This window comes from Carcharhinus amblyrhynchos, chromosome 21 (assembly GCF_965287045.1).
Source record: "Carcharhinus amblyrhynchos chromosome 21, sCarAmb.v2.hapA, whole genome shotgun sequence".
Lineage (NCBI taxonomy): Eukaryota > Metazoa > Chordata > Chondrichthyes > Carcharhiniformes > Carcharhinidae > Carcharhinus > Carcharhinus amblyrhynchos.
In genome coordinates this window covers 50,573,066-50,599,785 of record NC_137344.1, presented here as the reverse complement: position 1 = coordinate 50,599,785, position 26,720 = coordinate 50,573,066, and the positions used below count along the sequence as shown (strand labels likewise).

At 42.2% G+C, this 26,720-nt stretch overlaps 1 protein-coding gene across 4 annotated transcripts in view; it reads right to left on the bottom strand.

The window, feature by feature from the left end:
* Window positions 1–4,570: 4,570 nt before the first annotated feature.
* The window catches only part of recql5 (RecQ helicase-like 5), a 113,485-nt gene continuing 91,335 nt past the window's right edge, over window positions 4,571–26,720 (bottom strand). For all 4 annotated transcript variants that reach the window (XM_080209149.1, XM_080209153.1, XM_080209152.1 and 1 more), the window contains 7 exons: window positions 25,933–26,026; window positions 21,850–21,969; window positions 20,533–21,086; window positions 13,629–13,743; window positions 12,763–13,011; window positions 12,548–12,617; window positions 4,571–4,966 (listed from right to left, as the gene is read on the bottom strand). In XM_080209149.1, coding sequence (XP_080065275.1) covers window positions 4,872–4,966; window positions 12,548–12,617; window positions 12,763–13,011; window positions 13,629–13,743; window positions 20,533–21,086; window positions 21,850–21,969; window positions 25,933–26,026 — 1,297 coding nt within the window. In that variant the 3' untranslated portion in view covers window positions 4,571–4,871. The remainder of the gene's footprint in view (window positions 4,967–12,547; window positions 12,618–12,762; window positions 13,012–13,628; window positions 13,744–20,532; window positions 21,087–21,849; window positions 21,970–25,932; window positions 26,027–26,720) is intronic.

Genomic DNA, 26,720 nt, shown 5'->3' with positions numbered 1-26,720 from the left:
GATTACTGATTAGAATGCGAATCCTTACACCTAACCTGCTGTTCAAGACCTGAAGTGGCTGATAATGTGAGCGGAAGGAGCACTGATCACAGTTTAAAGAGATGTGTATTGTCTCCAGACAGTACAGTAAGTGAGGTTTTGCAAACCCAGGCAAGTCACGGGGGTTACAGATAGTGCGACATGAACCCAAGATCCCTGTTGAGACCGTCCTCATGTGTGCGGAACTTGGCTATCAGTCTCTGTTCAGCGACTCTGCGCTGTCGTGTGTCGTGAAGGCCGCCTTGGAGAATGCTTACCCGAAGGTCAGAGGCTGAATGCCCGTGTCGCACTATCTGTAACCCCCGTGACTTGCCTGGGTTTGCAAAACCTCACTTACTGTACTGTCTGGAGACAATACACATCTCTTTAAACTGTCATCAGTGCTCCTTCCACTCACATTATCAGCCACTTCAGGTCTTGAACAGCAGGTTAGGTGTAAAGATTCGCATTCTAATCAGTAATCTCTAAACTGTCTGTGCTTTATATGCTCTGTCTGAGGCCAGAACTCTCCATTCACCTGACGAAGGGGCTAACCCCGAAAGCTTGTGAGTATATTATCAAATAAATAGGTTGGACTAAAACCTGGTGTTGTCAGACTTTTTACGATGTTAGCAGTGTCAACCACTGAGCCACCATGCCGGCCTAAGCTGAGTGACGAGATGAAAAATACATGGACAAAACAATGTTTGAAGACAGAAGTCTAAGGAGGGGATATAAGGCTGGAGGAGATTATAGCGACAGGATGGCATGAGACTGTGGAGACAAGCAATGATTTTAATACATTGGGGACAGAGTCAGTGTTACATGAGCTCAATGACTTTGTATTGGGCTATTTTTTAAAATCAGAAAAATATCATGTACACTCCTCATTTCAGGTTACGTATAAGATTTGAATGCCATCCCTTGAATAGTGGCACTGACATGGACTAGCTGTCAATTTTGTAATTAACGGTGAGTGAAAATATCATTGGTCTCATCATTGTGATCAATAAAGGTAATCCCTCTATGTTTAGTATTTTCTGGCATTCTTTCTGACAATGATTTTTGCAAACAATTTTTATAATTCCTCTTTCAGCCTATATTAGTTATATCTTAATAGTTTTCACCATTAGATCCCATTGCAAAGACAATGCACAATCCAGACAATGACACAAATGTATACTATAACTGAAGGAGGTGCCAATCAGATGAGGGCTAGTCAATTGTAAAATTTTGAATGGCACTATTTGAAGAACAGGAGTTTCTAGTACTATTGTACTACAAGTCATAAAGTCAGACATTTACAACATGGAAACAGGCCCTTCAGACCAACCTGTCCATGCCACCCAGTTTTTAATTGCTAAGCTTGTCCCAATTGCCCATGTTTGGTCCATATTCCTCTATACCTGTCATACCCATGTAACTGGCTAAATGCTTTCTAAAAGACAAAATTGTACCCACCTCTATTACTGCCTCTGGCAGCTTGTTCCAGACACACACCATCCTCTGTGAAACAGTTGCCCCTCTGGACCCTTTTTGTATCTCTCCCCTCTCATCTTAAACCTATGCTCTCTACTTTTAGACTTTAAGGTACTGGCAATAGCTCAATCAATATCACTAAAATACATTATGTAGTAATTTAGCTGACTGCTGTTTATGGGATCATGTTATACATATCATGTTTGCCTCTTATAAGCACTTCAAATTGTTCAAACTCAATCAGTTATTTTGAAGTTAATGTAGGATATTAGAGAAATCAAGAACAGAGGCGATAAAATTCTGGATAGGGCGAAGGCAGACAATAAATATTGCTAGTTGATCACTTTGATGATCGATAGAATCGGATGGGAGATGGGTGGGATTTTATGACCTTGAGGCCGTAAAATCCTGCCAGAGGCCGCCCGTGGGCGAGGTGGTGGAGTTTAAGCCTTGATCGCTGTTGGTTATTCAAGACAGCAACTTTTTATATGATCTACATCTGCATGAACCAGGAAGAATGTTATTGGTAAGAGAACAGAGTTGCCCCTCAAACGATCTACCCAATTTGGTCATGCATCTTGATAACGTTAAGAGCAGAATCTTCATCTGCATTCCAAGATGCATGAACAGGCAGGCCTCAAAACAACTGCACCAATCTGTTGGAAACTCATTTTTTGAACAACTAATAAAAAGTAGATATGTAAAGAGGAATCAACCATCCATTGGCTAGCGACTGCTCATTTTAATTTCTTTTAACAATTATATCAACATAGTTGTTTAAAATCTCAGCCCATTGAACACTCATTCTTATAAGTGCTGATTTTCATTTTATGCTTCATCCATAAAATGGAGAAGACACCTTTTCTAATAATTCCTGAAATACATGCATTAAACTCCTGCAAGTGGGAAAAATGATTCATCTGGTTCTGCTGCAAAGATTGAAGTGCCCTGGAATCATGGGAGCTTCTTTGGCAGAAGTTTTGTATATTGTTTAAAGGGAAACTCGAATCCAAGACAACGAGGAGATCTAGGTGATGCCACGAAAAGGCTGCAACTCAGCTGGGCCTGCTGGTAACTTACTTGGCTCATTGACCTAAGGGTGGACAGGGACAGGGCAGCCTGAGAAGGGATCTCACTTTCCCCAAAAGCAAATTATTGCAGAGGCCGGAAATCTGAAATAAAAACAAAAAATGCTGGAAATACTCGGCAGGTCAGATAGCAGTGAAGAAAGACAAATTTAATCTTTCAGGTTCTGATCAAAGGTCATCAGCCTGAAACATTAACTCCGTTTCTCCCTATCCTCAGACGCTTTTATCAGTCTTTCTGGTTTTGTTGTTCTGGTTGAAGTGAAGCTCCTGGATCTTGTACAAGTCAACCCAAACCTTTGTGACTGAGACAAATTGATAATAGCTATGAGAAATCTAGTGAAAATGCCACTAAGGTGCATGCATATCGAGGGTTTGGACAACTCTTGCATAAATACATCTCTATTTGATCAAAATCTACACCTAATGTGCCTTTGATCTATTTGCCATCAACTTCCTACTCCGTCCCTTAGGATAACCGTATTCCCAATTTGAAACAGGCAGATTCTAAAGTGGCCCAATTGCTCTCACTGCGGATGTAGTCCACCCTGTGGTAAATGGTCAGATAAAAGGGATGATTTACCACAGAGTCACAATGTGGCTGCTCCTTGGCCTTAAGTAAATGTAGGGATAAATGACCATATGTGGTCATTTAGATGTTATATCAAAATGATTATGTGCATTCATCAGTTTCTCCAGATCTGCAAATCTCATCTATATTCTTACAGCTTGTAAAGGATCATAGAATAGAATCCATAGAATCCCTACAGTGCACCGACCACAAACCCACCCAGGCCCTATTCCTGTAACCCCACAAATTTACTCTACTAATCCCCTGACACTATGGTAAACTTAACATGGCCAATCAATCTAACCTGTACATCTTTGGACTGTGGGAGGAAACCGGAGCATCCAAAGGTAACCCAAGCAGACACGGGTAGAACATGCAAACTCCACACAGACAGTCACCTGAGAACATAAGAACATAAGAAATAGGAGCAGGAGTAGGCCATCCAGCCCTTCGAGCCTGCCCCGCCATTCAATAAGATCATGGCTGATCTGTCGCTGCTCAGTTCCACTGAGTTCTACTGAGGCTTGGGTCCCTGGCGGTGTGAGGCAGCAGTGCTAACTAACCACTGTACCACCGTACTGACCTGAAGAATTTGGAATGAGCTCATGGATCAAGATAAAAATAAGTGGTTCTTGTTTCAAATGGAACTATGTTTCATCCAAAACCTTATCAAATGGGTTTAGTAGAAAGACTGATCCTCAGCTTGGCTTTGCTGAAATTAGATTAACAGATTTCATGCTAACTGTATCATTAACAAGCACTGAAATTTAGTTCAGCATCTTTTAGGAACCAGAGTAAGACAGAAAGCACTGACCTTTGTTCTGCTATTAACACATTCTGCTATCTGATCTTTCTGCCATGACTACCACCTTAGACTTTAACACTCCCTTTGTCTTGTATGCATGACTTCTTTGTCAAATGTCTCCTGAACTCCCATCCATCCCTGACTTTCTATTTTGCACTATTTGCTCTACCCCTTCCACTGTACATAATCCATCACATTTCTCTCAGTCTTCAGCTCTGAAGAAGTCATATGGACTCAAATTGCTAACTGTTTCTCTCTGCACAGATGCTGCCAGATGTATTAATTTTTCCATCATTTTGAGGTTCTGCATTGTTAGAGGTTCCTTTATTTAGGCGGGATGTTAAACCAAGTCCTTATCTGCCATTCACTTAGACATAACGGCCAGAAAAGGTCTGTTGCTGTTGCAAATGAGGATGGAGAATTTGGCACTTAGCCAAATCTCCGTTTACCACAGTGGGACCAGAGAATCCTGCTGGCGTGAATAGCCAGAAAGTTCCAACGAACATAACCTATTCATTCAAAAAAAGGATTTACATTCCGGAAAGGTTTGATTTTATATTGCAGTGTTGGTCAAAGTAACAGCAGCATCGCAAAACAGATCGAGATAACAGAGTTGTTTAGAGAAATTGTATTCTGGTGAAGACTTTTCAATCCACTCATTAGTTACAACAGAACATTAATAATCCTATAAAATAAATTACTCCATTCTTATTCACCAGGCACAGAGGAAGTTCCAAAGTGGTCACATAAGGAAGGCTGTTAAATGGCTTTTTCCCCATCACAGTAAGTAATCCTGAATGATATGGTCATACCTGAGATTAAGCAGCTCTATAGCATTGAAGCCATATATTAACTATTCAGTCTAAATATAAACAGAAAGCAAATAGCTCCTCGATGTCATCAGGTGGAAAGGCTATATTGAATTGAGGTTTCTCCAATCATCCTCACTCTCACATCTCCTGCAGCTTTTGAAGAAACTGTGGATCAGTTGTTGAGCTGTTTCTTTTACTGAAAGAGATCAAAATGAAATGTGTTTAAAATATTGCTCAAAAAGCAATCTGATAGGTACTGTAGAACAAAGGAGAGAAATCCTGAGATTTATCTGGACGTTTTGAGTCCAAATGACTCTTTGTCAAAGCGTCATCTGGACTCGAAACGTCAGCTCTTTTCTCTCCTTACAGATGCTGCCAGACTTGCTGAGATTTCCGAGTATTTTCTCATTTGGTTTCAGATTCCAGTATCTGAAATAATTTGATTTTGTCCTGAGATTCATCATCTGCTCATATGTAAATGTCTAGCCTCAGCTCTCTCATAGGTCGATTACCTAGTCTGGTACCTGAGTAATTTGACTGCCTCACTTACCTCTTTCATCTGCAAACAGAACTGATGTGAATTCCCTAGGTAGACAGGTAGAGTAAGATACTAAACCAGAATCAACAGGAACCCACATATTATGCCAGGCCCAGAAAGTGAGTGATCCAGACAATCAGTGGGAAGAGGCAACAGTGAGACTTATTCAGAGAATCAAGAAGACAGAGTCTAATAATCAGATCATGGCAGGCCACTCTGCCAAAAAGGCAGAGGCTCTGCTCATCATTTCCTAATCCTCTCTGGCTACAAGCTTAGTAAGAAGTCTCACAACACCAGGTTAACACTGGCATCTCTACATCATGATGTGGATATGCCGGCGTTGGACTGGGGTAAACACAGTAAAAAGTCTGACAACACCAGGTTTAAGTCCAACTGATTTATTTGATAGTAAACTCACTAGCTATCGAGGTTTCTCTCTGAACATCTCGCCAGGGCCATCCCCACACCCCCACTTCTTGCCTTCAGACAACCAGGCAACCAGGCAACCTCAAACAGACCATTGTTCGCAGCAAACTACCCAGCCTTCAGGAGAACAGTGACCACAATACCACACAACCTTGCCACAGCAACCTCTGCAAGACATGTCGGATCATCGACATGGATACCATCATCACACGTGAGAATAGCATCCACCAGGTACACAGTAAATACTCTTGCAACTCAGCCAACATTGTCTATCTGATACGTTGCAAGAAAGGATGTCCCGAAGCATGGTACATTGGGGAGACCATGCAGACGCTACGACAACGGATGAATGAACATCGCTCAACAATCACCAGGCAACTCTGTTCCCTTCCTGTTGGTGAACACTTAAGTGGTCACAGGCATTCAGTCTCTGATCTTCAGGTAAACGTTCTCCAAGGCGGCCTTCACGACACACGACAGCACAAAGTCGCTGAGCAGAGACTGATAGCCAAGTTCTGCACACATGAGGACGGTCTCAACAGGGATCTTGGGTTCATGTCGCACTATCTGTAACCCCTGTGACTTGTCTGTACTGTCTGGAGACAATACACATCTCTTTAACCTGTGATCAGTGCTCCTTCCACTCACATTGTCGGCCACTTTAGGACTTGAACAGCAGATTAGGTGTAAAGATTCGCATTCTAATCAGTAATCTGTAAACTGTCTGTGCTTTATATGCTCTGTCGGAGGCCAGAACTCTCCATTCACCTGAAGAAGAGGGAAACCTCAAAAGCTAGTGAGTTTACTATCAAATAAATCGGTTGGACTTAAACCTGGTGTTGTCAGACTTTTTACTATCTCTACATCATGACATACAGGCTTAGTGCTAGGGGATTGGAAGACAGCTAACATTATACTATTGTTTAAAAAGGGAGAATGGGAAAGGCCAAGTAACTACAGGTCAGTGAGCCTAGTTTTGGCAGCAGCCAAATTATTGGGAAGAATTCAGAGACACGTTATTAATCGTCATTTAGAAAAATCACAGATTAATCAAGCATGTGCTTGTTAGATAGGGGTCAATTCTGACTAACTTGATTGAATTTTTTTGAGGCTATCACAAGGAGGGTTGATGGAGATAGTAGGTTTGATGTAGTCAGTATGGATTATAAAAGTTTTTAAACAACTTGCCACATGACAGACTGGTCAGAAAAGTATATTTAGGAATTTGATGCCGAGGGAAAAGAGGTGCTCTTGTCCTGCTGCAGGGGGATGGAGTATTTGGTGAGTATTCGAATGCTGTGAGGCAGCAGTGAGGGAACAAAAAGACAACCGTGAAGTCACAAGAAAATGGTAAATCGATTGCCCAGTAACTACTCAGTTTAAAGGAAAGCCTGGGAAAAACTTGTGTCCAGAAAAAGGGAAGTTAGGATATAATATAGTACAGTGAAAATAGTCCAAAATAGGATAGAGTTAACATAAGAGAAGTAAATGGAGTGCATCCTAGGGTTTAACACAGTGCACAACTTGGTGTTTATTTAATATATAGAAAGCACCAAAAGTAAATAATTTTATTAAATAACATATACTTAAAACACATTAAGGCACTTTGTCAAGTTGCAGCAATTAGGAGCTCTTGGATAACATTGTCTGCAGTACATGTCAGCAGCTTGAGGAACTTCAGCTCACAGACTGGAGGCTGAGCTGCAGATACTGCGACACATCAGGGAGCAAGAGAGTTACCTGAATATTTCGCTTCAGGATGCAGTCACACAACTTAGGATAGAATCTTCCAGTTTGGAAATGGTCAGGGACAGGAGGGTCTGACTGCAGCTGAGGCAAGAAAGGAGACCCAGAGAGCAGGAGTGTCAGCCTCTGTAATTGTCAACAGGTTTGAGGTTCTCTCAGCTTGTCTGGGGGCTGCAGGTGGATGAGCTGACTGACCATGGCACCGTGGTACAGGAAGCCATTCAGGTGGAGGGAGCACATATGAATGTAGTGGTACTGGGGACAGTATAGTGAATGGGATTGACACTGAGGGCTTTAAACTAAATGGAGGGAGATAGTTCTGGAGAGGGGATAGATGGTCTTACAAAGCAAAAGGATATGGCAGCATTACAAGGCAGCTACTTAGGTAATGATACCCAGTGTGACAGGGAGGAACAGAGTATACAAATATTTAAAAAAGCAACAAATAGGGTCAAAAGGCAGGAAAAAATGGTAAAGACAAAATTAATGGTCTTTACATAAATGCACATAGTATTCAGCACAACATTAATGAATTAATGGCACAAATTGAGGTTAACAAGTTTGATCTTACAGCCATTATAAAGATGTGGTTACAAGGAAATCAAAACTGGGAACTCAATATTCAACAGCATGTGACTTTTTGTAAGATGTGGAGATGCTGGCATTGGACTGGGGTAAGCACAAGAAGTTTCACAACACCAGGTTAAAGTCCAACAAGTTTATTTGGTTGCACAAGCCACAAACTTTCAGAGTGCTTCTCATTCATCAGGTAAGTGGGAGTTGTGTTCACAAATAGGGCATAATAAGACACAAACTCAATTTACAAAATAACAGTTGGAATGCTTGTCTTTACAGGTAATCAAGTCTTAAAGGTACAGACAATGTGAGTGGAGAGAGGATTAAGCACAGGTTAAAGAGATGTGTATTGTCTCCAGCCAGTGAGATTTTGCAAGTACAATGCAATGCCATCCACACTCTCAAGACCAAATGCAACATTGTCATCAAACCAGCAGAGAAAGGAGGAGCCACGTCATACTGAACAGTCCTGTGCGAGAACCTCTCAGGCTACGTCGAGGGCATCCTGAAACCCATTGTACAAAGAACCTCCAGCTTTTGTCATGATACCACAGACTTCCTACAGAAACTCAGCACACATGGTGCAGTTGAATCAGGAGCACTCCTCGTTGCAAAGGATGTCTCGGCACTCTACACCAACATCCCTTATGACAATGGCATTGCTGCAACTGCCTCAGTACTCAACGCCAACAAATGCCAATCTCCAGGTGCAATTTTACAACTTATTCACTTCATCCTGGACCACAATATCTTCACCTTCAACAACCAGTTCTTCATCAGACACATGGAACAGCCAACGAGGACCAAATTCGCACTTCAATACGTCAACACCTTCATGCACAGGTTCAAACAAGACCTCTTCACCGCACAGGACCTTGAACTGATGCTATACACTAGATACATCCTTGACATTGTTTACCATGAATCCAAAGGAAGACAATCACTGAAACAAACTATATGACGACATCAACAAGTTCCACCACACCATCAGACTCACCATGGACTATTCTCGGAATCGGTTGCATTCTTGGACACATGCATCTCCATCAAGGATGGTCACCTCAGCACCTCACTGTACAGCAAGCCCACGGATAACTTCACGGTGCTCCACTTCTCCCGCTTCCACCCTAAACATGTTAAAGAAGCCATCCCCTACGGGCAAGCCCTCTGTATACACAGGATCTGCTCAGATGAGGAGGATCGCAACAGACACCTCCAGGCGCTGAAAGATGTCTTCATAACAACAGGATATGGCGCTCGACTCATCAACAGTTCCGATGTGCCACAGCAAAAAACTGCACTGACCTCCTTCAGAAGACAAAACACGGGACACAGTGGACAGAGTACCCTTTGTCATCCAATACTTCCCCGGAGCGGAGAAGCTACGACATCTTCTCCGGAGCCTTCAAATGTCATCGATGAACTAGAACATCTCGCCAAGGTCATCCCCACACCTCCATTTCTTGCCTTCAAACAACCGCACAACTCAAACAGACCACTGTCTGCAGCAAACTACCCAGCCTTCAAGAGAACAGTGACCACGACATCACACAACCCTGCCACAGCAACCTCTAAGACGTGCCAGATCACCGACATGGATGCCATCATCATCACCATCCACCAGGTACACGATACATACTTTTGCGACTCGGCCAACCTTGTCTACCTGATACTCTGCAGGAAAGGATGCCCCAAAGCGTGATACATTGGGGAGACCAGGCAGACGCTACAACAACGAATGAATGAAGACCACTCAACAATCAGGCAGGAGTGTTCCCTTCTAATCGGGGAGCACTTCAGCGGTCACGAGCATTCAGTCTCTGATCTTCGGGTAAGCGTTCTCAAAGGCGGCCTTCACAAGACACAATATTACAAAATCACTGAGCAGAGACTGATAGCCAATTTCTGCACACGAGGATGGCCTCAACCGGGATCTTGGGTTCACATCACACTATCTGTATCCCCCATGACTTGCCTGGGCTTGCAAAATCTCACTAACTGTTCTGGCTGGAGACAATACACATCTCTTTAACCTGTGCTTAATCCTCTTCCCACTCACATTGTCTGTACCTTTAAGACTTGAATATCTGTAAAGACTCGCATTCCAACCATTATCTTGTAAATTGAGTTTGTGTCTTTATATGCCCTGTTTGTGAACACAAGTCCTCACTCACCTGATGAAGGAGCTTGAGACTCCAAAAGCTAGTGCAGTCAAATAAACCTGTTGGACTTTAACCTGGTGTTGTGAGACTTCCTATGGTGCTTAACCCAGTCCAACGCCAGCATCTCCACATCATAAATATTGGAAGACAGAGTTGGGACAAGAGAGGCATTTTCATAGTGGATTGCCCCAGGCATCAGTGCTGGGACCACAATTATTTACAATATGTATTAATGACTTGGACGAAGGAAGTAAATTTACAATTACCAAGCTCACGGATGACGTAAAAATAGGTGGGAAGGCAAGTTGTGAGGATAACACAAAGGGGGGAGTTTTATCTTCCTGCCCACCACGGGAATTGTAGCAGGCAGGATACAGACCATGCAAAGGTCCGTTGACACGGGGCAGGCTTTTCTGACCTTGGAAGTGAATGCAGCTAGAAAATCCTACCCAAAGAGTCTGCAAAGCAATAAAGACAGGTTAAGAAAGGGGGCAAAACTTGGCAGATGCAACATAATATAGGAAAAGGGGAAGTTTTGCACTTTGGTAGAAATAAAGGAGCGAGTATTATTTAAATCGAGAAAGACTCCAGAAAGCTGCAACACAGGCAATTGGTGGTCGAGAGAAGTTTCACTCGTTGATCCTGGGTATGGAGGGATTTTCAGATGAGAAGAGGTCGAGTAGGTTGGGGCCTCTATTCACTGGAGTTTAGTAGGATGAGACAAATATATTGAGACATATTGGATTCTCAGGTGCTTAACTGGATAGATGCTGACAGGTTGTTTCACCTTGTGGGAAATTCTAGGACCAGAGGGCAGAATCTCAGAGTAAGGGGTCACCCATTTAAGATTGCGGCAAGGAGAAACTTAGGAATTTCTTCTCTGAGGTTAGTGAATCTGTCAAGATCTTTACAGCAGAGGACAGTAGAGGCTGGATCAAGCATTTTGGGGATAAGTCGGGAAAGTGGAGTGGAGGATGATCAGATCAGTCACGATTTCATTGAATGCCAGAGCAGACTCGAAGAGCTGAATGGCCTACGTGTTATGCTCCTGAATTGAAATGGAATAGAGCAGAAGTTACATGCAGGGGATAGGATACAATGGAATAGATACTAAGGAGTGCAGCAATATTGTTAAACAATAAAAGCGACAGCTGATTGGAATATTGAAGAGGAAAGACTGAGAAATAGGTAGGGAATGACAATAAGTTTTACATGACTTAGAATGATGCAGAATAATATAGAAACACCACTAGTAAACAGAAAGCATGTTTGGCTAGCAAACATTTTTTAAGTAAAGTGGCAACTTCAAGGAGATTAGATTGAATTTAATAATTTAAATTCATTTAATAATGATCGTAAGCAGACTACAGAACATAGAAAAGCTAGGGAGGACCAGGGAATGCAAGAATAAATCATACACAAAACTAAATGGCAGGAATCACTTATTTTCTCAAAGAATCATTGACCTTTGAACAAATTGCTGGCACATGCTATGACTGAATTCACAACAGCCATTTGGGAGTAGCTGTACGGTTCCTGAACATGAATCTGGGTCAAGGTGCTCTTCTGCAGCATATCTCACTGCCTTTGGCTGGGGGAAGGGAGTGTGATATTAGAGGAATTGCCCAGACTTCTGGGAAGCTGGAATAAGGAACTTTCAGTCTCTCCCAGGATCTCTAACAGCTGTGTGGGTGAGACGGAGTTAAAAAGCAACTTAAACGTGCAAAGCTAAACATTCACATTCCAAATGCGTTTTAACATTACAAAATAGTATGCTTATAATAAGATCAGTGACTTTGATTAGGAGTCAAAGCACCTGCTAACATTTTAAAATCAGGGAAAGGTATCGGAAAACTACAGTCTCATACAGTAGTGCATAATGCAGAAAGGAAGAAACAAAATGAGGAGGAACTTCACGCATTGGTTTAAAAAATGTTTTGTAACTGGGGTTTATCATAAGATAGATATTCATAAGGAAAGTAATTTGGTCTCTGCTAGGTTATCAGTCCAGAAAAGAGTTACAGTGCTCCCCAGCATTCATCTGTTTCTGATCAAGAGCTTTCATTTCCTCTTCTCTACTCACATGCTTAACAATATATTGATCATTGTTTCAAGACATCCCAATATCAGTTTGAATTAGTGTCTTCGTGTCACAGTTTAACTCAAAAACTTACACACCCCTAACATTGCACTGATCATCCTGGAGATTTTTTCTGAAGAGAAGCTTATCATACATTCCAAATGCAAAACTGTACTTGTCTCCGACTAATAATATATTCCCTTTCTCAGAACACAACAGAGCATAAATAAAGGCAGAGACTGTTCTTACTGTTTTTCACAGCATTCTCTTCAACAACCAGCAAATGAGAAAGGTGTCGAGCAAAAGCTTTAAACAAATCCTGCAGGAATACAAACACATGAGCCATTATTTATTATCTGAAGTGAGGACTGCAAATCAGCAATGCTGCAAAGGTCTGCTAGTCCCAAAATAAGAACAAAAGGCCTCGAGTGTTTTATTCTGATCCACAAACAATTCAATTTTACCTTGGAAGCAAACTTTCCCTCCTTGTAATAAGGAGTCAGGCATTTAACAACAATGTCTGCTGCTTGTTTCAGTGGTACTCCTCTGTTCGATGCAACTGGAGGTATCTTGGTGCTCTCCCTTTTACATGATTCAAACAAGGTGTCAAATGTCACCTTCTTCTTGATCTGACCGCCCTTAACATCAGCTGGGCATAAGATGGACAAATTAATTCCGGTTCGTTGTCGTTTCGGATCCAGTGACCCTAGTCTCTAAAAGAATATAGATGATAAAGGTATAATATATAAAGGTAGGATATAAATGATATAGCTGCTTGGTTTCATTGGTCAGAACACTGAATACAGGAATTGGGGTGTTTTGTTGAACTCGTACAAGACCACACTTAGAATACTCTGTACAGTTCTGGTCACCCTATTGTAGAGAAAAGATATTATTAAACTAGAAAGAGTGCAGAAAAGATTTACTAGGATGCTACCAGCACTTGACGGATTGAGGTATAAGGAGATGCTGGATAGACTGGGACTTTTTCCCTCTGGAGCGCAGGAGGCTGAGGGGTGATCTTATAGGGGTCTATAAAATAATGAGGGGCATAGATCAGCTAGATAATCAATATTTTTCTCCAAGAAGTAGAGGTGGGTACACTTTTGTCTTTTCAAAAGCATTGAGAGAGTTACATGGGTAAGATGGGTATAGAGGGATATGGGCCAAACATGGGCAATTGGGATTAGCTTAGTGGTTTAAAAAAAAGGGCAGCACAGACAAATTGGACTAACAGGCCTGTTTCCATGCTGTAAACCTCTATGACTCTAATTCAAGGCATAAAGAGCACACGTTAGAACGAGATTGACAAGACACAAAGATGACTTACCTCATCTATTGCTGGTCTTTTTTCACTAGCAGAGCGGACAGCTTTCCAGCCTTGGCTGCTTGCATCACCCAGCATGCTCTCACCAGGAGTTTTCTCTATGTTCTTACCTTTGTCACTTGGTAAAATAACAATATACATCAAGAAAAATATACTGGGACATGAACAACAGCAACATACAAATAGACCTTTCCTTATGTACTCAGACTGTTGTGCATTTCTCGGAGATTAAAAAAAAGTAAGCCATTTACTTCCTCAAAGTTGTTCCATCAGTTAATTTATGGCTAATCTGTTCCTTAACACCAAAAGCCTGCCTTTGCTCCACAAGAGGAAATTGGATAAAGATGTTCAAAATTATGACAAGGTTCCAATAAAGTAGAAACAGTCTCCAGTGCCAGAAAGATCAATGGGCCACAAGTGCATTTTTTTTGTGCACAGAGTTATGATCTGTGATGCACTACCTGAAAGGGTGGTGATTCAAAGCAGATTCAATTACAACTTTCAAAAAAACACTTGGAGAATAAAAAAGATGCAAAGTCACGATGAAAGAACAAGAGCCTGGGATTAATCACATAGCTGTACCAAAGAGCCAGCACAGGCACAATGGGCTGAATGGCCTCTTCTGTGCTATCACATTCTACAATTCCACCCTGGTACCTTATCCTAACATAAGTTGATTGATTAATCTTAAGTCTTGGAAATTTCAGTTGTCATCCAGCAAGGCAGTTCCAGATTTCTTCCATCCTTTAATAAAATTGCTTTCTGATTTCACTCTTAAATTGCATAGCAATAACTTGAAGATTATGGATTCTTGTTTCCCACAAGAGAAAATAGTTTGTATCAGTCCAATCAAATCACTCAGATCAATCCTCAACCTTCTAAACTCAAAGGAATAAAAATTAAGTTTCTACAATTCGTCCTCAAAATGTAATCCTGCAGCCTTAGGATCATTCTGGAAAATATAATGATTAACCTCTTGACATTGCAAAGTCTGTCCACCAGGCACAAGTCAAGAGTGTGATGGAACATTTTCTATTTGTCTGATTAAGTGCAATTCAAAAAACTCAACACCATCCAGGACAAAACCGCCCATCTACTACCTTAAGCTTTCATACTGTCTGCTACATAGCAGCACATTCCATCTATGCATCCACTCACCAAGGCTTAGAACATAGAACACTACAGCACAAACAGGCCCTTCGTCCCACAAGTTGCACCGATCATATCCATACCTACCAGGCCCATCTATAACTCTCAATCCCATTAAATCCCATGTACATCCCATATGCTTCTTATGCTTCTTCAACAGCATCTTCCAAACCCAGGACCTGTACCATCTAGAAAAACAAGAGTAGCAGATACATAGGGAACACCACCTTTTGGAAGTTCTCCTCCAAGTCACTTATCCTGATTGGAAATATATTGTTATTCCTTCATTGTCACTGGGTCAAAATCCTGGAACTCCCTTCCTAACACAGTGGATGTACTTGCAATACAGAGACTGCAACAGTTCAAGGCAGTTCACCACCACCTTCTCAACAGCAGTAAGTGCTGGTCTAGCCAATGACACCTACATCCCATTAATAGTAAAACTCAACGGGGACTTTATAAGATAATGAAAAGGATGGATAGGGTAGAGATAGAGAGATTCTTCCTGCTTAGAAAGGATATCAGGACTAGAGGGCACAGCCTCAAGATAAGGGGGGGGCGCAGTTTAGATCGGAGTTGAGGAGGAACTTCTTCACTCAAAGGGTGGTGAATCTCTGGAATTCTCTGCCTGTTGAAGTGGTGGAGGCTACCTCGCTAAATATTTTTAAGTCACGGGTAGATAGGTTTTTGACAGACAAGAGAATTAAGGGTTATGGGGAGAAAGCGGGAAAGTGGAACTGATCCACTTCAGATCAGCCATGATCTTATTGAATGGCGGGGCAGGCTCGAAGGGCTAGATGGCCTACTCCTGCTCCTATTTCTTATGTTCTTTGCTTCACCCTGTCCCCTGCCTGGGACTCTCCTTGATTGTGATGTGTTCCCGGTCACCTGACCCAAATTTTTGTGTATTTGTTGCCCTCTTTATGCACAAGAATGCTGGGCCTGTCCTGGGATTTTTTTTTAAAGTTTATTTATTAATCGCAAGTAAGGCTTACATTTACGTTACAGTGAAGTTACTGTGAAATTCCATAGTGACCACACTCGGGCACCTGTTCGGGTCAATGCACCTAACCAGCACTTCTTTCAGACTGTGGGAGGAAGCCTATACACGGGGAGAACATGCAAATTCCACACAGACAGCGACCCAAGCAGCAAATGGAACCCGTGTCCCTGACGCTGTGAGGTAGCAGTGTTAATCACTGTGTCATCATGCCAGCCCTGTAAGATCCAATAACTTGCAGATGTCTGTGCACGTGCAAAAGCACTGCGGTCTATCTGGGTTGCAGTTCTTGCCCTCCGCTCTCCGTAGTTTTCATAACACTGAATATAGTGATGCAGTCAGGTTTGAAACAGAAAAATATATCCATGGCACACCCAAGATGGCTGGTGTTGGCAGGGGGGGATGGGCAGCAGATGGTGCAAGGGGAGGGAGAAGAGGCTGGTAATGGAACCCTGGTTCCCACTCTCAGGCTGGAATCTTCCAGTTCCACCAACTGCAGGGAATTTTGGTGGATGGGGGAATTTAATTTGGCACAAGGTTTCAACAATTCTGTGCTTGGAACATTATAGGTTGTTTAAAAGGTGCATTGAGTTTCCTGATGAACCATATCAGGAAGTCCTTTTGTGTGCATTACCATGACAATAAAAGCCCACCAGACACAAGTCAAGTGTGTGATGGAATACTTTCTGTTTGCCTGATTAAGTGCAACTCAAAAAAACTAAACACCATCCAGGAGTCTAGGACCAAAGGGCATTGCCTCAGCATAAAAGGATTGACATGAGGGGGAATTTCTTCTCTGAGGGTTGTGTCTCTTTGGGATTCCTTACCACAGAAAGCTGTGGGGACAGAATCATTATGTATATTTAAGGCCGAGACAGATAGACTTTTGATCTTTGAGTGTGTCAAGGGTTACGGGGAAAAGGGTATGAAAGTGGACGTGAGAAATGTTGGATCAGCCATGTTCCTATTGAATGGCAGAGCAGGCTCAAGGGGCCAAATGGACTACTCCTGTTTCTATTGATTATGGTCTTACTTCCATACCTGCCACTGAACTTAAGACTCCAGAGCAGAAGATTCCACCATTAATCTTCATCAAATGACTTGAAGATCCTGTGAGAGATTTGAGTGCAGCATCAGATGACGGACATGCAATCGACCCAAAGTTAGAATCTTTGGTACAGTGAGCAAGGGGAATTTAAATCTTAAAAAAAAATACACAGTGATTAGCACTGCTGCCTCCCAGCACCAGGGAGCCGGGTTCAGTTCCAAGCTTAGGTCACTGTCTGTGTGAAGTTTTCATGTTCTCGCCATGTCTGCATGGGTTTACTCCAGGTGCCCGAGTTTCCTCCCACAGTCCAAAGATGTGCGGGTTAGGTGTATTGGCCATGCTGAATTGCCCCTTACTGTCAGGGGGATTAGCTTGGATTATGGCCGGTGCTGACTCGATGAGCCAAATAGCATCTTCTGCATTGTAGGATTCTACGATTCTGTAAAAATGCCTTCTTCAGGCACATTACATACTCAGCCCACATTGCAAGCACGTGAGCATTGAAAACATGGGCAGGGGAAGATACACCTGGGTTTGACTGCTTATGATGTGGATCTGCCGGCGTTGGACTGGGGTAAACACAGTAAAAAGTCTGACAACACCAGGTTTAAGTCCAACTGATTTATTTGATAGTAAACTCACTAGCTTTCGAGGTTACCCCCTTCGTCAGGTGAATGGAGAGCTTACACAAGTTTCTTTCATTCCTGCTGGGTTGCATTGCAAATTTGTTCACATTACTGTTTTTGTTCTACTTTTGTGTGTCATCATATCTGAATGGCTTTCCAATTGAGTATGTCTCTGTATAACACTAATCCACTGCAAGAAACAAAAAAGTTAGCATCCAGGTTCAGCAAGTATTGTGGAATCTGGGTCTGGACTGTCAGGGGATGGAGTATAAAAGTAGAGACATCATGCTACATACAATAGTAGGTGGCACAGTTTTTAGCATTGCGCGGCACGGCAGCACAGTTGATTCCCGGCTCGGGTCACTGTCTGTGTGGAGTTTGCACATAGAACCATAGAACATTACAGCTCAGAAACAGGCCTTTTGGCATCCTCCTCGTGTCTGCGTGGGTTTCCTCTGGGTGCTCCAGTTTCCTCCCACAGTCCAAAGATGTGCGGGTTAGGTTGATTGGCCATGTTAAAATTGCCCCTTAGTGTCCTGGGATGTGTAGGTTAGAGGGATTAACGGGTAAATGTGCAGGGATATGGGGATAGCGCCTGGATGGGATTGTGGTCGGTGCAGACTCAATGGGCCAAAGGGTCTGTTTCTGTACTGTAGGGTTTCTACGGTTCTATGGTCTCACAGCGTCAAAAACCAGTGTTCAATTCTGTTCTCTGTATGCCTCCCTGGGTTTCCTCAGGTGCTCTGGTTTCGTCCCACAATCCAAAGATGTGCGGGTTAGGTTGACTTGCCATGCTAAACTGTCCCTTAGTGTCAAAGGGATTAGCAGGATAAATATTTGGGATTATGGGGACAGGGGCCTGGGTGGGATTCATCATCAGTGCAGGCTCGATGGGCAAATGGCCTCTTTCTGCACTGTAGGAATTCTATGGTTCCATGAACTCTAAAGGGCATTGGTGAGGCCACACCTAGAGTACTGCATATTTTGCTTTCCTTATTTAAGGAGGGATGTATTTGTATTGGAGAAGTTTTGCTAGTTTAATTCCTGGGATGCACAGTTTGTCTAATGAGTAAAGGTTGAGTCCGTTAGCCTAAAATCATTGGAGTTTAGAAGAATTATGTATGATCTTATTGAACTGAGGAGCTTTGACAGGTTAAATCCTGAGATGATGCTTTACCACATGATGGCACAATTTCGAAAAAGGGATCTTCTATTTCAGTGGAGGATGAGTAGCAATTTCTTCTTTCAGAGTTGGAATTCTCTACACAGAGAGTAATGGATGCTGGGTCACTGAGTATATTGAAGACCTAGACAAGTTGTTGATCTGCTGTGGAGTCAAGAGTTACATTGGGCAAGTAGGAAAGTGAAGTTAGACCACAATCAAATCAGCCATGATCTTACTGAATGGTGGAGCTCCAACAGTCAAATGGCCTACTCCTTCTCCTATTTTATAAATTATTTTATAACCTAGTGGTTTCAAATGTGGGAAACACACCTGAACAATTAAGCAAGAGGGTGTCATGTTACACATAATGTTTACACAAATGCAAGAAAGTTAGAGATTAGATCCAATCATACAGGAGAGAAAGTGGTGTAGTGTGCCCGAAGCTGCCTTTTCATCACTTGAGGGAGGAGTTGAAATCCAGCACGAAGAAAGACTCAGACTTACAGCACAGAAAGGGGCCATTCAGCCCTTTAAGCCTATGCCAGCTCTTGGAAATAACTGTCCAGCTTAGTCTCACATCCTATGCAGTTTAATGTGGATAAGTGTGAAGTTATCCACTTTGGTAGCAATAACAGGGAGACAGATTATTACTTGAATGGTGTAAATTGAAAGAAGTGGATACTCACTGAGACCTTGGCATCCTCGTGCACTGCTGAAAGCAAGCATCCAGGTGCAGCAGGCAGTAAAGGCAGCAAATAGTATGTTGGCCTTCATAGCGAGAGAACGAGTATAGGGATAGGGATGTTTTGCTGCAATTGTACAAGGCGTCAGTGAGGCCACACCTGTGCAAGGTTTTGGAGTCCTTATCCGAGGAAGGATGTCCTTGCTATTGAGGGAGTGCAATGAAGGTTTACCAGGCTGATCCCTGGGATGGCAGGTCTGTCATATCAGGAGAGACTAAGTGGGTTAGGATTATGTTCACTGGAGCTTAGAAGAGTGAGAGGGGAGCTCATAGAAACTTATAAAATTCCAACAGGATTGGACAGGGTAGATTCAGAAAGAATGTTCCCAATAGGGAGTCCAGAACTAGAGGTCATAATTTGAGGATGAGGGGTAAATCTTTTTGAACTGAGGCGAGGAGAAATTTCTTCACCCTGAGAATGGTGAATCTGTGGAAGTTACTACCATAGAAAGCATTCGAGTCCAAAACATTGCCCGATTTCAAGAAGAAATTAAATATAGCTCTTGGAGCTAAAGGGACCAAAAGACAATGAGTTGGGGGGGGGGGGGGAATGTTGGAATCAAGGTATTGAATCTGATGATCAGCCATGATCAAAATAAATGGTGTAGCAGGTTCAAAGGGCTGAATGTCCTACACCTGCTTCTAGTTTTTATGTTTCTATAAATCCTGCAGTGTGCATGTCCAATTGCCTTTTGAAAGTTGCTTTGGAATTTTATTCTGTCACTCCTTTAGCGCATTCCAGATTCTTAACACATCTCAGTGTAAATGAATTGCTCCTCATTTCTTCTCTGACTTTTTTTGCCAATTACCTAAAGTTATGGTTTCACGTTACCACTTAGAGGAAATAATTTCTCCATATGTAGCTATCAAAACCTTTCATTATTTGAATATCTGAGACATCTCCCTCAACCTTCTCAGCACCATGGAGAACAGTCTCAACTTCTCCAATCTCCGTAAAACTGCATGCTGTCATCCCTGGGATCAAGCTGGTGAACTTCCAATGTGGCCTCTCGATTGTTAGAGTAAAGGAAAATTAATGCTAATGTTAAGCGTCTTAACTGGAGAATATCCCCTTCCCTAGCACTAACATTCTTAATTTTGATGAGCACAAAGTCAGTCAATAGGCAGAAACAAAAATCAGATAATGAGACAGCGTATTGCCCAGTTTTAGAGTTACCTTGTCTTTTCCTCCATGTCATGATAGGTCTGCACACGTCTCTGTGCCGTGTTGAGATTTACAGTCTTAGTCACTTTGTCAAGATCTGGAGAAGATTCCAGTTCCTCAGACAAGGTCAAAGTGGAAGATGATCCTTTCCCACTGTCCTCTTCTTGTGCATCATTAACAAGGGGGCTGCGGACCCCAATGAGACCCTTGGCTGAGGCATTTGCCGCCCCTCTAGAGGTGCTCTGCTGGAAGAATTTAGTAATATTCTGAGAGTTTTTCTTGGCACTTTGTGCCAGCAATTGTCTTTTAGTGGGTTTCTTCTTGCTTGGACTGGAGAGGATAGGTGAGGAATGACCTGTCCTCTCATCATTGTCTGAGGGTTTTGTGATATCTGGAGACCTTTCACCTTTACTTCCAGTTCTGTCAGGGTAATGTACCAGACTCTCTGAACAAGCATCACTGTTCTGATCACTGTTCACTAGCACTGAGTTCTTCAGCATCTCTCCTGCAGTCTGGAATGGACTGGATGAACTCTGGCCTCCTACTCCAACACGCTTTCGTTTGAACTGCAAAGCACAGTAAATGATCAGCATTATCTGGTAGTTAAGGTGTAGCCAATGATACAATAGTGACTCAAGGTCAAACACATGCATGAGTGACACTCAGGATAGAGAAGTGTAGAGGTCAGTGGCAGTAATGAGATAGTGGGCAGTGGCCTCAGGTCAGTGCCACTCATGATACACATAGCAGTGGCTGGAGGTCAATAACAATTGAAACAATTGGAGGTGGAGCGACACATGCATTATGGGGGAGGTGGGCGGGGAGCAGCAGCTTGAAGTCAATGATACTCAGAGTACTGTGGTCGGGAGTTTGGGCTATAGAGCTAGAGATTGAGGTCAGTTAGATCCCTTCAGTACAGAAGTCAATAGTTTATGATCAAGTAACGATTCACATCCCAGTAGCTGGCATCACAAGCTCAACAACTGGAAAGGTCAAATGCCATTTTATAGGACACCACCATGATTAGAGAGCAGATAACATATCAGGTAGTAGTGATTAGATCATGCAAGTTGGTGTTATAAAACCTGTAGTCTGGAGGAGAAAGGAAAGACTGAGGGAAATGTCCACAGTTTTGAAGGTCTACTAAAGAATGAATTAAAATTAGAAAGAAAGATTGTTTCTGTTTAGTACAGTTAGGTTTCAGGGAGTAGGAATTCTGTTAAGAGATCTAAAATCCTCACTACCTCAGAGAAGATTGGCGGGTGTGGGGGGGGCGGGTGGCACGTGATGTTACAGTCCTTCAGTCCCAGAGACAAGAGATATACTCACAGAATAGAGTTGGGATGCGGAAATAAATGTTTCACTGTCTTTGTCACAATCTGTTGCCACTGTAGTCTCCATTTTTGGGCACAAACACCCATCTTGCGTTGACTTATTAATCTCTCCAATCTAGAATAAAAGCAGCAACAAGTAAATAGGAAAGGAGTGGACTATTTGCCCATTGAGCCTGCTTTCCATTCAATTAGATCACCGCTGGTCCATGCCTCCACTCCATTTAGCCTCCTTTATTAAGTTTATTTATTAGTGTCACAAATAGGCTTACATTAACACTGCAATGAAGTCACTGTGAAAATCCCCTAGTCACCACGCTCCGGCGCCAATTCAGGTACACTGAGGTAGAATTTAGCATGGCCAGTGCATCTGACCAGCACGTCTTTCAGACGGAGGGGGGGAAACCGGAGCACCTGGAGGAAACCCATGCAGATACAGGGAAAATGTGCAAATTCCACACAGACAGCGACCCAAGGGAATCGAACCTGGGTAGCTGGCGCTGTGAGACAACAGCGCTAACCACTGTGCCACCCTGCCCCCTTTGATACCCTTACCCAACAAAAAAATCTAACAAGCTGAGTTTTGAGAATTTCAGTTGTCCCCCAACATTCACAGATTATCAGTAAACAGATGACATAAAATTTGGGAAGTATTATGAAGTGTGAAATGGATAATGATAAACTTCAACAGGATATAGGGATAATGGATATGCTGGTGGAATGGGCAGAAAAAAGGCAATGGAATTTAATGCAGAGGAATGTGAAGTGATTGATTTTGGCAGGAAGAATGAGGAAAAGCAATAATGAAAGGCATAATTTTAAAGGAAGTGCAAAAAGACCTGAGGATACATGTGCACAAAACACTGAAGATGGCAGGACAAGGCAAGAAAGTCACTAAATAAGCATGCAGGATTCGGGCTTTATAAATAAGGATATAGAGTAGAAAAGTAACAAGTGAATGACAGAACTGAATAAAACACTGGTTAGGCTTCAACTGCAATACTGTGTCCAGTTTTAGGCACCTCACTTTAGGAAGGGATGTGAAGGCATTAGACAGGATGCCAAAAAAATTCACAAGAATGGTTCCGGGGATGAAAAACCTCAGTTAGGCAAATGGGTCAGAGAATCTGGGACTGTTCCCTTTAGAGAAGTGAAGATTAAGAGGAGGTTTGATTAAGGTGCTCAAAATTATAAGGCGGTTAGACACTAGAACAGGAGAGACAGTTCAGTTAACAGAAAGTTCAAAAACCAGAGAATTTAATGTGATTGGCAAAAGAAGCAACAGGGTCACGAGGAAAAATATTTTACACAGCCAATAGTTAGGATCTGGAATTCATTGCCTGTGTTTTGGGGGCAGATTCAATAGAGGCTTTCAAAGAGAACTGGATAATTTGGACGGCTGTGGAGAAAGGTGGGTGAATGAAATGAGATGAGTTGCCCTTAGAGAGGCCTCCTTTAATGCTGTAACAATTCTGTGAATCAGGATTTCCAGTATCTTTGTGTGGACAAAGTGTTTCTTGATTTTGCTCCTATCTGGGTGAGGTCAGATCCTTTTTCTGGATTCCCGATCAAAGCAAATAGCTTCCCTGTTTCTACCAATTTAAAACCTTTAAACTCCTTGACTCAAGAAAATCCAAGCCAAGAAAATTAATCTAACCCTTTAAGCCAAGTATAAGAACAATGAATTCACACTGTACCCTCTTCAAGGCAAGTATACATTTCCTGAGATGCAGTGCCCTGAACTGAAAGCGATACATCACACGCAGTCTCACCAAGCCTCTGACGACTGACATGTTACTTGCTCACTTTTGAATTTCAATCTCAAGGTGAAAGCCAACGTCCGATATTTTGATTAATTTGTGTACATGTGCATTATCTATTAATTATTTGTCTGCATGGTTTCTTAAATCTCAGCATTTCTCCATAGTTTCTAGTTTCTTACCTTAAATAACATATTCAGAAGTCTCAGATCCAAATTAGATGACTTCACACAAACTCTATCTGCCATTATTTTGACCACTCCAACTGTCTATGGACCGATGTAACAAATTGCTTCCAAATACTCTTATTTTAGCCCCTAACCCAATGTCATCTGTGAATTTGTAAATACAACTCTATTTTCTTCCAAGTCTGATATATACGGTGAAAAGCTGAAACCTCAGTATGGATTTCTGAAGAACACCAATTGTCATATTCTGCCAATGAGAATGAATTCTATCTCTACTCTGCCTCCCAACCTTTATCAGTGCATGTAATAAGATCTCCAAATCCACATGCTCCTATTTATTGCTATTAATCACTATTAAAAATATATGAAAAACCTCCTGGATGTGCATACAGTCAACACCATATAGACCCCCATTCACCTTATTAGTTTCCTCAAAGAATTCAAATACTTTAGTCAGAGCTGACTTACCCTTCACAAATCCACACAACCCCCACTGATCAACTGATACTTGACCGAGTGTTCAGGCACTCTGTCTTTGATGATAGATTCCAGTAACTGGGGTTAAAGTGTACTCAGTGATAAAACAGTGTACATTGTTACAAAATGCATCTCAATCTCTGTAGAAATTGCTAACTTTTAAAATGAAAAATTGAACTTCCAGTTACTAGCGGAAAGAATAACAAGATTCCATGTTTTAAAATGGCTGAAAGCACCGTCGTCCAAATGCTATTTTCTCTCTGCAGGCAACTTATATTTTAACTGCATAGAAGAACATTGCATTTTTATTCTTATCACATATTACTTCCCATAGAATTACAGTCCTTTTAGCAATCCACAATTCCTCTCAGCTATCAATGGGTTTCTACATCCCTGCTTTGCTGAGTAGTAACTGTGTGACCATCTCCAAGCACTTTCCTCAGTTTCTTAAGTTCTTTAAATCCACAACCAGCAGGAAAGCTCATTCAAAGAATTCTTCCTGGTCATGCCAAGATAGATTCCCCAGAATCCTTAGATGGTTGCAGGATGTGTCTCTTTAACCGGAGACAATCTCCCTCTCATATCTGACTATGGCAGCTCACAAAGTAAAGCAACATTTTCTCACTATTGACAACACAGAGCCCATCTGTCTGTCTGGTGATATTCATTAATTTGTAGAGAAAATAAACTTGTAATCTGCCCTCTTTCCCACGGCAAGATGAAACATTAACTTTGCATCTTGGTAGAACTGCTAATTAGCTATCTTTGATCCCAAGACCCTAAGCACAACTATTCACACCCTAATGCCAACACCACCGTTCTGGAACTCTGGGAAGCTCGGAGTCTACTCATTGTAAATTCAGATGACACTGTCTCCAAGCATCAATATCTTGCACCTTCTCAGCAAAACAACATGAACCTTCCTTTGTTCACCAACAATCAAACCACCTGGGCTGCTTGTAGGCAGCCTTCAGAACAGGGCCCTTTATCCTAAGTTTAAAGTCATAGTGACAAAGTATATTATAAACCTCAATTTCATTAGCACAGATTTGGGTAAAGTGTCATATAACAAGGCATTCAATTGGAGTGCAACAAAAGCTGTGTGTATTCTTATTAATTCTGTTGCTTTGAAAAAATATGAAAGCAAACATTCTCATTTGTGATGTAATCTTGCCTTCCCCAACTCTATACTAACAGCTACTGGCACAAGGTAAACACTGAGGGCATAAATTTTCTCTTTAAAACCAGTGCATACAAAGAAAGCTTTGCTACAGATCATGACACTGCAGTTCTCAGGCCTGCTCCAGATCAATGATGCATGGAGAACAATTGTTCTCATTTTAACATTTTGTCACAGCCAGCACTTAAGCTCAGAATAAAAATTCAGAGTTGCATATTCGATTCCCTTTAGAGTTTCTAGTTATAACACTTTACGTTCCACTCTCACAAGTTAGATAGAATCTCATTTTAAGGGTCTCAGTGTTAACCCTTTAAATGTAATGTTTCTGTGCTGCTACAGCTCCTGAATTCTTACCGATCTCCTCATTCTGCTGCCTCCCATTGGCTGTCAATAGCCACGCATCATGTAAATAGCCTTAACAAATCACTCTATTAAAGGTAGCAGGTTCCCAATGATATGTAATTTTGTTTACCCACCTTTCTCAATACCAGTGCTTTGTATAAGTTAGCCATCTTTGTGATTTTGAAAGCTTCATATTCCATCTCTATGGCACATGAGTGAGGGTTAGCCCTGTTAGTGAGAGAGGAGAGAAGCATCAAGCTATGTATATGGATCAGCTCTATCAACCCATTTGCGAAGGGGAGGGCACACACCAGCACAATATACATACAAACACCTGATGGACATAAGGAACTGATTCCTGAGGCTAAAGTGCAGGACCTCGAGGATAGTAATTTCTAAACTACTGCAGGCGCTACATTGTAAAGAATAAGAATAGGAAGATTAGGCAGATGAATGTCTGGCTTGAGAGCTGGTGCAGGGATTTAGATTTATGGATCATTGGGATCTCTGATGGGGAAGGGGTGACCTGTTCAAGAGGGACGGGTTACACCCAAACTGGAGGGGGACTAATATCCTGGCGGGGACATTTGCGAGAGCCACTCAGGAAGGTTTAAATTATGGTATGGCAGGGGATAGGACCCAAAGCAATAGGAAGACAGAAGAGAAGGTTGAGGACAGCACAGAAGTTAAAGACAGCACGTTAAACAGTACAGACAGTTCAGTAATCCTACTACTAGATGTTTCAGGCAAGGGCAAGGCAGAGAGCAAGGGAAGTCTGGATTAAACTGCATTTATTTCAATGCAAGAGGCCTGAAGGACAAGGCAGATGAACTCAGGGCATGGATGGGCACATGGCCCTGGGATATCTTAGCAATTACTGAAGCATGGCTAAGGGAGGGCCATGACTGGCAGCTCAATGTTC